Below are 13,714 nucleotides of genomic sequence, written 5' to 3' on the forward strand. Positions count from 1 at the left end.
TTCCTTTTCCCCCATGGTATTTTTCAGCTGAAAATGCAAGGAAGCCATCACCAAGAATGCATCTATATGTAGCATTAGCGAACACAAATTTATAGTGTTGGGCCACGGCAATTCAAGCGGTGTCAACTGAATTAATTTTACAATGTAGAATTGAATATAATGTATGATGCTTTCTTGCTGCTATTTGTTTTCCCAGCTGTTCTTTTTCTGGAAAAGGTAGAGCAAACTAGAAGTCTCCAGAAGCAATGATGTATCTTCTACAGCCTCATAGACCAATCCTGTTGATTTTTTAAAAGGCATTTTTTTTCAAACTCAAAAGTGAACCTTTAACTATTTTCAGTTCATTTCATTTTATGTGGCCCTTCAGATGCTGGACTACAGCTCCTGTATTCCTCATCAGTAGACACTAGAGCTGATGGGAATTATGATACAGTCACATATGGAAGTTATGATGCAGTCACATCTGGAAGGCTGTCATTTGTTCTGTTTACTCAAGTTGGTGGGGGGGGGGGGTAAATGTAGATGTAAAGGTAGTGGATATGATGCCTGACTTTAACTTTTCCCCAACTTCAGAGCCACAAGTGCTATTGGGTTCCAATTCCCATTATCCCCATTGGCATGGCAGATAATAAAAAGTGATGAGAGTTGTTATTGAATAACATTGAGTCCTCGGTGGCACAGCAGGTTAAACCGCTGACCGAAAGGTCGGCGGTTCAAATCCAGGGAGCTTCCACCAACCTAGCAGTTTGAAAACATGCAAATGTGAGTAGATCAATAGGTACCACTCCTGCGAGTAAGTAACAACGCATGACCTTGGAGGTGTCTACGGACAATGCCAGCTCTTTGGCTTAGAAATGGAGATGAGCATCAATGTCAGGGGAAAACCTTTACCTTTTACTAACATCGTGGGACTCAAACTGGGTGAAAACTAAAGAGCACTGACCACTATGTAAAAAAAAAAATATAGTTGGCCCTCTGTATCCAGAGAATTCTCTGTTCATGGTTTGATCCAATAACTCGACGCAGGTAGCCATAAGGTTGATGAGGTCCTCAATAAAAATGAGCTTGACACTCCTGTCCTAGCCAAATCACAACCCCAGAGAACCCTGCACAGTCATACTCTTTCACTATAGCTCCCAGAATCCTCCTAGCCAGTATTTTGGGAGCTGTAGTCCAAAAATGAGTCTGTGCCATGCTTGTGGTCTTCACCTATCTGGAATTATGGAGAAAGGCATCTGGTGTAAATGAAGTCTCTTTGGGGAAGCATTGGCAGATTGTGAAGGATTATGTGAATGATTCCCAGACATGGTAAAATGCAGGATATAAGCCATATTTTTTTTGTTAGTACAGTAGAGTCTCACTTATCCAACATAAACGGGCCGGAAGAATGTTGGATAAGGGAAAATGTTGGATAATAAGGAAAAGCCTATTAAACGTCAAATTGTGTTATGATTTTACAAATTAAGCACTATGTTTTACAACAAATTGACAGAAAAAGCAGTCCAATACATGGTAACGTTATGTAGTAATTACTGTATTTACGAATTTAGCACCAAAACATCAAAATGTATTGAAAACACTGACTACATAAACATTGACTACAGTAGAGTCTCACTTATCCAACACTCGTTTATCCAACGTTCTGGATTATCCAACGAATTTTTGTAGTCAATGTTTTCAATATATCGTGATATTTTGGTGCTAAATTAGTAAATACAGTAATTACTACATGGCATTACTGTGTATTGAACTACTTTTTCTGCCAAATTTGTTGTCTAACATGATGTTTTGGTTCTTAATTTGTAAAATCATAACCTAATTTGATGTTTAATAGGCTTTTCCTTAATGCCTCCTTATTATCCAACATATTCGCTTATCCAACATTCTGCTGGCCCGTTTATGTTGGATAAGTGAGACTCTACTGTACTAAAAATTGACTACAAATAAAGAATAGAATTGCATAAAATTAACATACAGTAACAACATTGTTGAAAATTAAATCTGTAAAATATTCAGTCCTTGCTGTCTAGAGAAAAAGCTGTGGATCTGGGCAGGAGGCAGACCGCGTTGGATAATCCAGAACGTTGGATAAGCAAATGTTGGATAAGTGAGACTCTACTGTATTAATGTTTATTACATTTACACCCCATCTCTCTTCTTGTCATGGAACGTCAGATGACAAACAGAGGACTGCAGCCTTCTGTCCAGTCTTCTGTAAGCCATATACGTTGAAGGGAAGGAAACCACTCAGCAGAAATGGGAAATGCATTATGGACTGCTTCTTGTTGTGAGGTTTCCGTGCGCCTTCTTCAAATGGCCCACCCTTTTCTTGGGTCTGCTGTGTTCAGACAGTGTCCAAGTGGTGGTCAGATCTTGGGTTCCTCAAAGAACCTTTTAGAGAATCAGGAATGTAGTCTTGGGAGCCAGCCAAGGCTTCTGCTCTGGCACCAGAAAGGCAGATAGATGAGTTCTGCAGGGAGTGGGCAGAGTGATTTGGGGAAATCTGTGTTCCTCTGAGGAGGAAGAGACTTCAAGAATCTTTCCCATATTGCAACAGGTCTAGTGACTTCCTCAAAATCAATTGGGTAGTTAGTATTCCTTTAATACTTCCTTAAGATCACGAGAACTACATGTTTGCTTTAAAAAAACACCCCCTTGGTTCGATCTCTGTATGAACTCTCCACATTTGCTGGATTTATTGGTGAAAAGCAAATTAAAAATGCTTTTTTAAACCTGAGGAACACTCATCTAGGATTGAGCATGGCTTTATAGTCCACTAGAAATTGACTATAGAATCACATTAGAGGATGTAGAAATTCCCAGATGTGTTAAGGAAATGTTAGGTCTTCCAGTGTGACTCTAGGGCAGGCCTGGGCAAACTTGGGCCCTCCAGGTGTTTTGGACTTCAACTCCCACAATTCGTAACAGCCGGTAGGCTGTTAGGAATTGTGGGAGTTGAAGTCCAAAACACCTGGAGGGCCAAAGTTTGCCCAGGCCTGCTCTAGGGTCAACTTCTAGTGGAAATTGATTATAAAAGTGACATTGGAGGATCTGGAGATTACTACAGACAACACTTCTAGGAATGTCTAGAATGTGTCCACACTGCAGAATGAATACAGTTTGATACTACTTGAACTGCCAAGGCTCAACGCTGTGGAATCAAGGAATTGTAGTTTCCCAAAGTCTTTGGCCTTCTCTGCTAAACACGGCTAGTGCTTTGCTAAACTACAAACTCACCATTCCATAGCTTTGAACCATGACAGAGTGGTGTCAAACTACATAAAATCTATAGTATAGATGCACCCGTATTCCGTTAATGCTATCTGATACTCAATTTTTTAGAGAAGTCAACCATAAAATTGCCCTGGATGACTTAGAGATTCCTAAAGAGAACATATTAACCAAAAATCCACAGAAGTTAAACCCACAAATGTGGGAGGCGGATTGTATTCCCATCTTCAGAACTAGCCACTGATGCAACTCAAGACTAGAAAATTGCATCACACCATCTGTGGTCCAAAAGCAGGATCCAATGAGGATAAAGCACGTTAACACATCAAAATGAACTCTTCCTGAGAAAGGATTTCCCTTCTTGGGTGTCTTCCCGGCCTCTGCTCAACCCACGGTCAAATTCCCTCTGAGGCAAAATTTCCACACAACTATTTTTTGCTCTGCAAACTTTGGAAAGTCTGGCGGCACGTCTCCAAAAGTGTCCTGGACCGGTCACCAGCGAATTCTCGAAGCGGCCAGAAACTTCTCAAATTGTCCAGTGTGGGCTGAGAAAGATGAGCTCAGAAAAGAAGGGAGGGAAAAAGGTCTTTGGGTCTGGGAAGGAGAAAGGGAGGAGAAAGAGGAGGGAAAGAACTGGTAGATGGGGAGAAAGGAGGTTATTAACAAACAGCTGAAGAAATTATCTAGAAGGATGGAGAAAAGAAGGGAGAAAAGGCAGAGGAGGAATTCTAAAATACCAGGCAAAAAAGGGAGCTTGGAAAATTACTTTTCTGGGACCACATCTCCACCAAATTCCCTAGCTGAAGAGTGGAGGACACGGAAAGAGTCTCCCTGAAGATTGAGTAAGATTCAGTCGGGCGTCCCCTGGGCAACGTTTCTTGTAAGCGGCCAATCTTTCCACACCCAAAAGCATTGGATGAATGGACGAAATAAATAAGCTGAAGAGTGGCATTAAAATACTTCTCTTTTCCAGTCACATCCTTACCAAAATAAGGCGGTATAGGATGGGAATACCAGAATGAAAATAATAATAATAATAATAATAATAATAATAATAAAACTTTATTTATACCCCGCCACCATCTCCCCAACGGGGACTCGGGGCGGCTTACATGGGGCCATGCCCAGAACAATACAATATAACAGCATATAAAAGAACAACACATCACAACACAGTGAACAATACAATAGATAATAATATACATTACAATGCAAAATCAAGGAAACAATAAAAACGGGGGCGGGCCACATGAACATTAAGTTAAAACTCGGGGTGAGAAAGACATAAGAATAAAACCACAAAGATAGTGGTCATAAGATAGTAGTGCAGTCTAGAGGATAGATATTAGAGAATAGATGGAATGATCCTGAGGTGGTAAGCATTTTTACACTGAGAAATCATGGGGTTTGCAATTTCATGAGACTCAGCTATGTGGATCTGAAATGTCTTTTTCTAAACTCCAAATCTCAATATTCGATGGAATGGGGCCATGGCAGTTCAAGTGGAATAACAGTGCTAATAATGGTCTAATAGGAAATCCCAGTGACGCAATGGGTTAAACCCTTGTGCCGGCAGGACTGCTGACCGATAGGTTGGTGGTTCGAATCTGGGGAGAGTGGATGAGCTCCCTCTGTCAGCTCCAGCTCCCCATGCGGGGACATGAGAGGAGCCTCCCACAGGATGGTAAAACATCCGGGCGTCCCATCATTGCAGACAGCCAATTATCTCACACCAGAAGCTACTTGCAGTTTCTCAAATTGCTCATGGCATGAAAAAAAGGTCTAGTGTGAATGAGATCCTTTTAACAAGCAACATCTTCTTAACCCCCCCCCCCCCCAACACACACACACAATCATTAAAAATACAATGGACCCTTGTTATCCACCGCGGCTTCATTCCAGGACTTCGGTGGATACTGAAATCTATGGCTGCTCAAGACCCATTGAATATAACTGAATAATAAAAGGACATCCTACAGGCAGAGAAGGCTACAGACCTCGCGAAAAGGCAAAATCAAAATTTGCTTTTTGGAATTTTAGGAATATTTTCAAGCCACTGGTGGTTCAATCCACAGGTGCAGAATCTGTGTCTACGAAGGGCCAGCTGTACTAGAGCCCTTCCAGTTTTCACTCTTGAGAAAAAACAAGTTCAGAAAAATGATGTCCTTTCAACACCTACTTTTCCATCTTCCAACAGTTAATAGGATTCAACATTAGGTATCTCAACACAGCCGAAGAAAATTCCCAAACAGTGCCCCTGCTGACACCCAATGCCTTAGTCAAAGAGCTAAAAACTCCTTTTCAGAATCAGACAGCTGTCTCTGTGGACAAAATAGCCCCCTCTTCCAGTCGGCTAATATTTCACAAAGCCGGAAGGGACAACCCATCGAGAAAGATTATATCCAGCGACTTCTCTAGAGACAATCACAAGTATTTAGGGGGTGGAGAGATTCACCTCCCTGGACCGTTCATGGTGGAACAAAGAACATTTTGTGCTTTTTGCATTGGCCTGAAATTTGCTATTATTACCACAGTAGGGGCTTGGGATTATTTCCCCTCCTCTTTTGGCCAAGATAGATACCTCTGCTTTGCTTTTACATACTTGGGAGAGTCTTACAGTGCTAAACCAGTATCCCTTGATCCAACTCCCTTTCCAGATTCCTGTTTGTGTGTCAGTATGCTAGCAGGGGACAATGGATGTTGTAGTTCAACATATCTAGAGGTAAACTGGCTTGGGGAAAGGGGAGGCTTGAAAGACAGTTTCCCATATATATTATAAATTTGCTGCATTAAGTTTATTTTGAGCTGTCAAGAGGTGCATCTACAGTGTAGAATGGATGCAGTTTAGCACCACTTTACCTGCCATAACTCAAAGCTATGGAATCACAGGAGCTGTAGTTTCACAAGGTCTGAAGCATTCTCTGTCAAAGAAGATTGGTGTCTCGCTAAACTACAACTCCAAGGGTTTCATAAAATGGAGTCCTGGCAGCTAAAGTTGTATCAAACTGCTTTAATTCTACCTTGTAGATGCACTCTAGGTCCCAAAGGGAACTTGATCACTACCAAGAGAAAGCTTCCACAGAATCAATCAAAAGTAAAAAAAGAAACAAAAAATACAATTTGGTCTCCAAGTCTAGTCCTTACATTGAGCACATCATGCACAAAACAATTAGTTTGTATAATTTTGGTGAAACTAAGTTTCAATGAACCCACTGCTTAAAATGTTACTGTCAAGTAGATGGGGATAACGAATTGGTTTCAAAAGTTGAGAAAGAACAAGTAAGAGAATGCTTCTATACTGATACGATAATCCAGTTAAGAATTGATTTAAACGGAACCTGTTTAAAGTCTACAGAATCAGAACTGATCAGAACTGAACCCAGGGAGAGTATCTGCAGTTAGACAGCTGTGAGTAAATGCAACCCACCAAGATCTGCTGATGCGCATTTTCATTTGGGGTCAGAGCAGGACTGCATCAGGGGTAGAAAGTGAGATTCTTATGGGAATATTGTGATTTCCTCTTCCGGAGGAGTAATTCACTGCCTGCGTGTCCTTAGCCATGGTATTTATCTTCTAGCCAGCTGCATTTCACTGTTTTTCAAAATGCTGCAGCACTATTGGCGTCCTTACAAGCACTCCACATTTTCGAGGTGCGTATGGGGTACACTATTGATAGCTGCAGCACATTACCTGGCTTATTCTGGACTTTCAGGTGAGTTTTCTTAACACATTGCTCCTGGCTTGATCTGCGCAGCAGCATGCATCAGGGACGGTGTTTTGTGGGCACTGCACCCACAAATTGACTTTGAACTGCATTATTTGATCAGTGTAGATGGGCCCAGAGCAAGAGAAGAATTTAAATATATTAGGTTGTCTTCCTAAACACACTTTATAGCAGGTGTTGGAAGCTTTTAGAACACCCCCCCCCCCCAATATGTTGTACTCTGGTCCCCATAAACCCCAGGCAGCAGGGTCAATGCTAAGAATTATTGGAACTGTGGTCTCAGTGCTTTCATCAGGAATGAGAACTCTGCAATGTCCAAATGTTGCTGGGCAGAATGATGGGAGTTACAGTTAAATAACCTCTGGAGGGTTGTATGAATCCTACTCCTGTTTTGTAGGGATCGAAATTTACAAAGCAGAAGGTGCAAGAATGTATATTATAGCATTAATATTTAATGTTGTAAAGCTAGAATTCTGTATTTTTTATCCAGTGTCCTCACTATACTGAATGTATATACACTACAATGCTAAAGCAATTGTTCATAGACAATGAGGCTTAAATACTACAAGACATGGAGCCTCTACATTACACCAAGGTTTTTTTCATACCTTAAACCAGAAATATATTCATAAAACATGAGAATGGGTCACAAGGACTATTTAGTCCAATTCCCTGCTATTGTCAGAATACTCAACTAAAACACTGTCCAAAGTTGTCCATTTAAGCTCTGTCTTTGCAAAGAGAGTCCATTCCTTCCCCAGCAGTCTATCCCAATGTTTTTCTTAATGTTAATGTGGAATTTTTTGCTTGGAATTTGAATCTATTCCTGTTTGTTCTGGCAGCAGAAAAATAGATGCTCCATCCTTCAGACATTTAAAGATGACTACCCTATCTGTGAAGTAATCTATGAAGTCATGTTACATTTCAGAAATCCTTATTTTTTGCATTATACACTTGAGCCACCCGATTCCTAGCCTTGGCTGAGCAGAAATCTCCTTTCACATGTAATGGGAATCTAGGGTCTAGAACAGGCATGGGAAAACTTCGGCCCTCCAGGTGTTTTGGACTTCAACTCCACAATTCCTAACAGCCTCAGGCCCTTTCCAAGTTTGCCCATGTCTGTCCTAGAATATATCGATTTCAAGGTATATATACAAACTGACCATTCCTTATCCAGAATTCTGAAACACAAAATACTCCAAAATCCAACATTGTTCTCATCATTCGCTGAGATAGGGACTTTTCCCCTTTCTGGTGCTTCAATGTAAACAAACGTTGAAGTATAAAATTATTGTAAAATATTGTATATAATGACTTTCAGGCTATGTGTATAAAGTATATATGAAACATATATATGAAACATAAATGGATTTCATGTTTAGACTCGGCTCCCGTTTCCAAGATATCTCATTATGTATATACAACTACCCCAAATCTGGTGGGGAGGGATCCAAAATCCCAAACATTGTGTGAGTCCAAGCATTTAAAAACCCTTCTACACTGTCCCGATATCCCAGGATCTGATTTCAAGTTACTGTATATACTCAAGCCTAGTTTTTCAGCCCTTTTTTAGGGCTGAAAAAGCTCCTCTTTGCTTATAGTCGAGTGAGGGCCCTGGCCAGCTTATATTCGGGTTGGCTTATACTCGAGTAGATAGGTAATCAGAGTTGGAGAGTCTCATCTTATTAAAGTCTTATTATTATCTTAAATTACAGTTGTATATAAATATTTAAAAACATTTAACCTACCGATGCCTCAAATAATGTAATTTTATGAATTTATTATTAATTTTAATTTCTGAAATTTACTAATAGCTGCTGCATTTCCCACCCTCGTCTTATACTCGAGTCAATAAGTTTTCCAAGTTTTGTGGTAAAAAATCAGGTGCCTCGGCTTATATTCGGGTCGGCTTATACTCGAGTATATACGGTATCTGCATTGCACTGGAATATATGAGTCTCCACTGCCATATATTTATTTATTTATTTCTATCATTTCTATTCCGCCCTTCTCACCCGAGGGGACTCGGGACGGCTTACAGACTGGCAATTTATGCCGATACGCCCTAGTACAATACATAAAATAAACATTAAAACAGTTAAAACAATTATAATATACAATATACAAAATTTAAAATAGTGCAAGGTACTTATGCCATTCGTCCACCAGACCTTGTACAAAAACCTTATTCCAAACCAAGTTGAAGCCAGTATAATCTGGGATAAGCAGATAATCTGGGATCAGATCCTGGGATATCAGGAGAGTGTAGAAGGAGCCTCAGATAAGGTATTATGCTTGATATGGGATATTCTGCATATTAGTATTTTTTTTAAAAAAACTTTAAAATAAGAACAGTAAATAAAGAATAACACTCAGAAGAGAGGGGGATTCCAGACAGGAAACCATCAGGGCCCAACAAAGGTTTGCCCCAGACAGGAAGCAGCCAGGCTTTGAAGCTGCAAGGCTATTCAATGCTAATCAAAGTGGGCAGTAGAAACATTCACTTGCCTTAAACAGAGAAGACTGAACAATATTCCACAGATTTATTTATTTATTTACATCACTTTTACCCCGCCTTTCTCCCCGAGGGGACTCAAAGCGGCTTACAATAAATAGGCAAAAATTCAATGCCTAAAAATAATGTAAAAACAACAATTCATATAAAAATTAATATTCCAGTAGCCTTCACAGTCTTCTCTATAGTTTCCACCTAATATGCTCTCTTCACAGGAAAACATGATCTTCAGCTATGATTTTAGTTATGAAACTTTTTTAACTAAAAAATAACCCAAGTTAACTTTAGTTTTCAGTTTGGAGAAACAGGAATGGAAGAGAAAGTTTCTGAAATCTTCCTTCCATCCGTGCAAGAAGAGTAGAAGGAAGTGAGAAATGAGTGGGTCCAAGGCTTATTATTATAATTATGTTTATACAGATATATAAACCCCACTTGCCTAGTTTCCAAGAGACCTCACAACCTCTGAGGATGCCTGCCATAGATGCAGGCGAAACGTCAGGAGAGAATGCTTCCGGAACGTGATCATAAAGCTCGGAAAAGTGACAGCAACATAAATGATTCCGACCATAAATACCATCGACAACATTTCGATATTCAATTCCCATGACTCTATAGCAGGCATGGGCAAAGCTGGGCCCTCCAGGGGTTTTGGACTTCAACTCCCAGCATTCCTCACAGCCTCAGGCCCTTTCCTTTTCCCCCTCAGCCGCTTAAGCGGCTGAGGGGGAAAAGGAAGGGGCCTGAGGCTGTGAGGAATGCTGGGAGTTGAAGTCCAAAGCCCCTGGAGGGCCTAATCTCCCTCCTCCCCTTGTTGCGCGATCGTACCGGGATCTACAGGGTTGGGGTCTTCCTCGTCGGGGGCGGCTGCCGCGACTGCAACGCCCATCATCCACAGAGCCAGCACTGCAGGCGCGCTCCACGGCCGAGCCATGACGGTGGGGAAGAAATAAGGGAAGAGGCTGGGGCTTTATGAAGCTCTCGCGATCAGCGGGGCTGGAGGGATCTCAAGCTCCTCCCTATATAGATAGATATATTGGGAGGTGGGGAGGAAGGAAAAGAAAGCCCTTTTTCCCCCTTTAAACCCCAGGGCTCAAATAAGGACCATTACAAAAATATCCCAAGAATGTGCTGACTGCTGCGCCATCCGACGCTCTCTGTTGATTTATTAGTTGTTGTCTTTTTTTCACAATGGGAGCCCGTGGGAAAGTGGCTTCCCGCTTTGTCCAATCAGAACGCAGCTCGAGGAAAGGCTCGTCCAATCACAACGCGGCGCGGGGACCTCCCTCTACCGGCCAATCAAGAGTCTGGAAAGTTCGAGATGACGTCAGAAAGCTGTAAAAAAAGGATTTATTAAAGATTTTTTTTTTCCAAAAAGAGGGAAAATGGTCTTTAAAATGTTTTTTTTTCTTCTTCTCCCGATAAGTACCACGTTGGGTGCATCCAGACTGTAACATTAATGCAGTTTGGCATCAGTTTAACTGCAATGTCTAGACAAGGCATCTTTCCACCATGTCTCCTGTATCAATTTAACAATATAATAATATATAATACTTATATAATACTATACTAATACTATAATATATTGTACTAGCTGTGCCCGGCCACGCGTTGCTGTGGCTTAGTCTGGTGGTGTTGGTCAGTCTACATTATGTTGTATTGATGCTGTGACCTCCACCCTTCTTTATACTCACATTAGTAGTAGTATTTGAAGTCTGTTACCTTCTTCAATTTTTGTGTTGATTGATAATTGCTTGAGATCCCTGTTGTCTTTGGTTTGTTGTTAATTGTAATGTCTGATTCTGCTGAGTGCGGTTTATATTTTTATTGTGGTACAATAGTCTTTTTTTGTTTTGCCTGTGTAGGTGTTTATTATTATTGTTGTTGTAGTGATTATGAAGGTTGGATAAGTTAGATGCTACTGTATTGTTTTTTGGAGGCCCAGTGTAGCACTGACTGGCCTCTCAGCCTCAGTGCCTGGCTCTTTCTTGCCTGTGATGGTGTTGATTCTTATTGTTGTTGTTGTTGTCATTGTTATTATTGTAATTGTTTTTTTGGAGGCCAAGTGTGAATGTAGGGATTGGGGAGGTGGATGAGTTGTGTTGTCAAATGTTGTATTTGTTATAGTCACAATGCGTTGTTGTGAGTTTTGTGGGTCTGGATTGTGGTTTTGTGGTGTGGTTGTGTTGTTATAACTGAGAGGCAAGGCTTTTGTGTTGTGTTGCGAAGTTTTTTATTTCTGGGTCGTTTAGTTGTGTGCCAAGTTTTGTATTTCTGGGGCGTTTAGTTGTGTTGTTATAGTCACGATGCATTGTTGTGAGTTTTGTGGGTCCGGATTGTGGTTTTGTAGTGTGGTTGTGTTGTTACAATCGGGAGGGAATGCTTTTGTGTTGTGTTGCCCAGTTTCGTATTTCTGGGGCGTTTAGTTGTGTTGTTATAGTCATGATGCGTTGTTGTGAGTTTTGTGGGTCCGGTGTGGTTTTGTGGTGTGGTTGTGTTGTTACAACCGGGAGGCAAGGCTTTTGCATTGTTTTGCCAAGTTTTGTATTTCTGGGGCGTTTAGTTGTGTTGTTATAGTCACGATGCATTGTTGTGAGTTTTGTGGGTCCGGATTGTGGTTTTGTGGTGTGGTTGTGTTGTTACAATCAGGAGGGAATGCTTTTGTGTTGTGTTGCCCAGTTTCGTATTTCTGGGGCGTTTAGTTGTGTTGTTATAGTCATGATGCGTTGTTGTGAGTTTTGTGGGTCCGGTGTGGTTTTGTGGTGTGGTTGTGTTGTTACAACCGGGAGGCAAGGCTTTTGCATTGTTTTGCCAAGTTTTGTATTTCTGGGGCGTTTAGTTGTGTTGTTATAGTCATGATGCGTTGTTGTGAGTTTTGTGGGTCCAGATTGTGGTTTTGTGTTGTGGTTGTGTTCTTACAACTGGGAGGCAAGGCTTTTGCGTTGTGTTGTCAAATTTTGTATTTCTGGAGCGTTTTGTTGTGTTATAGTCACGATGCGTTGTTGTGAGTTTTGTGGGTCCGGATTGTGGTTTTGTGGTGTAGTTGTGTTGTTACAATCGGGAGAAAAGGCTTTTGTGTTGTGTTGTCAAGTTTTGTATTTCTGGGGCATTTAGTTGTGTGCCAAGTTTCGTATTTCTGGGGCGTTTAGTTGTGTTGTTATAGTCACAATGCATTGTTGTGAGTTTTGTGGGTCCGGATTGTGGTTTTGTGGTGTGGTTGTGTTGTTACAACCGGGAGGCAAGGTTTTTGCGTTGTGTTGTCAAGTTTTATATTTCTGGGGCGTTTAGTTGTGTGCCAAGTTTCGTATTTCTGGGACGTTTAGTTGTGTTGTTATAGTCACGATGCATTGTTGTGAGTTTTGTGGATCCGGATTGTAGTTTTGTGGTGTGGTTGTGTTGTTACAACCAGGAGGCAAGGCTTTTGCGTTGTATTGCCAAGTTTTGTATTTACAGGGCGTTTAGTTGTGTTGTCATAGTCACGATGCGTTGTTGTGAGTTTTGTGGGTCCTGTGTGGTTTTGTGGTGTGGTTGTGTTGTTACAACTGGGAGGCAAGGCTTTTGCATTGTGTTGCCAAGTTTTGTATTTCTGGGGCGTTTAGTTGTGTAGTTATCGCATGATGCGTTGTTGTGAGTTTTGTGGGTCTGGATTGTGGTTTTGTGGTGTGGTTGTGTTGTTGTAACCTGGAGGCAAGCCTTTTGCATTGTGTTGCCAAATTTCGTATTTCTGGGATGTTTAGTTTTGTTGTTATAGTCACTGCGCAAACAACTTTGTCATTTTATATATATAGATATACAGTAGAGTCTCACTAATCCAAGCCTCTGGATAATCCAAGCCATTTTTGTAGTCAATGTTTCCAATATATCGTGATATTTTGGTGCTAAATTAATAAATACAGTAATTACAACATAACATTACTGCGTATTGAACTACTTTTTCTGTCAAATTTGTTGTATAACATGAAGTCTTGGTGCTTAATTTGTAAAATCATAACCTAATTTGATGTTTAATAGGCTTTTCCTTGATCAGTCCTTATAATCCAAGATATTCACTTATCCAAGCTTCTGCTGGCCCGTTTAGCTTGGATTAGTGAGACTCTACTGTACTTATAATATTGATAATAATATTATAATGTAATACAATATTATAATAATACACTATTGTATATTTATATTACATGTACAGTAGAGTCTCACTTATCCAACATAAACGGGCCAGCAGAACGTTGGATAAGCGAATATGTTGGATA

At 40.7% G+C, this 13,714-nt stretch overlaps 1 protein-coding gene across 1 annotated transcript in view; it reads right to left on the reverse strand.

The window, feature by feature from the left end:
* Positions 1 to 10,603, reverse strand: part of plod3 (procollagen-lysine,2-oxoglutarate 5-dioxygenase 3) — a 33,051-nt gene extending 22,448 nt beyond the window's left edge. The window contains exon 1 of the mRNA XM_008120383.3: positions 10,296 to 10,603. Coding sequence (XP_008118590.1) covers positions 10,296 to 10,401 — 106 coding nt within the window. The 5' untranslated portion in view covers positions 10,402 to 10,603. The remainder of the gene's footprint in view (positions 1 to 10,295) is intronic.
* Positions 10,604 to 13,714: the final 3,111 nt, after the last annotated feature.

Source organism: Anolis carolinensis, chromosome 6 (assembly GCF_035594765.1).
Source record: "Anolis carolinensis isolate JA03-04 chromosome 6, rAnoCar3.1.pri, whole genome shotgun sequence".
NCBI classification, from domain to species: domain Eukaryota; kingdom Metazoa; phylum Chordata; class Lepidosauria; order Squamata; family Dactyloidae; genus Anolis; species Anolis carolinensis.